Source organism: Penaeus monodon, chromosome 34 (assembly GCF_015228065.2).
Source record: "Penaeus monodon isolate SGIC_2016 chromosome 34, NSTDA_Pmon_1, whole genome shotgun sequence".
Taxonomy (NCBI): domain Eukaryota; kingdom Metazoa; phylum Arthropoda; class Malacostraca; order Decapoda; family Penaeidae; genus Penaeus; species Penaeus monodon.
This window is the reverse complement of record NC_051419.1, coordinates 15,394,616-15,394,883: the sequence shown is the minus strand read 5'-3', so window position 1 is coordinate 15,394,883 and position 268 is coordinate 15,394,616. Positions and strand designations below refer to the sequence as shown.

The window sequence follows — 268 nt, the reverse complement described above, 5'->3', positions numbered from 1 at the left end:
AATGAAAATAACCAAAAATAAACGCACCTGTGCCTCTTCCTCAGTACCGGAATACAGCTGATTCAGGAGATCAAGCACATTGGGAGTGAAGCAAGCAGTGTAGTTCGTCCAGCCATTGGTAGCGTTACTAAAAGGGTCCTTCCCCATCCACCGGCCATCCGAGGAGCACGTTCTGTATGCCGTCTCTGTGCAGTTGATTGAAAAAGAGGAATGCGTGTTAAAGAAGCAGTAAATGGTATTTGGGTGGGGTAAGTATTGGTGTGGTATT

The 268-nt window shown here is 46.3% G+C and overlaps 1 protein-coding gene across 1 annotated transcript in view; it reads right to left on the bottom strand.

Annotated features, from left to right (window-relative positions):
- Positions 1-268, bottom strand: part of LOC119594921 (PDF receptor-like) — a gene marked incomplete at its 5' end in the record, with an annotated part of 54,622 nt that overhangs the window by 41,109 nt on the left and 13,245 nt on the right. Inside the window, 1 exon segment of the mRNA XM_037943993.1 lies at positions 28-185. Coding sequence (XP_037799921.1) covers positions 28-185 — 158 coding nt within the window.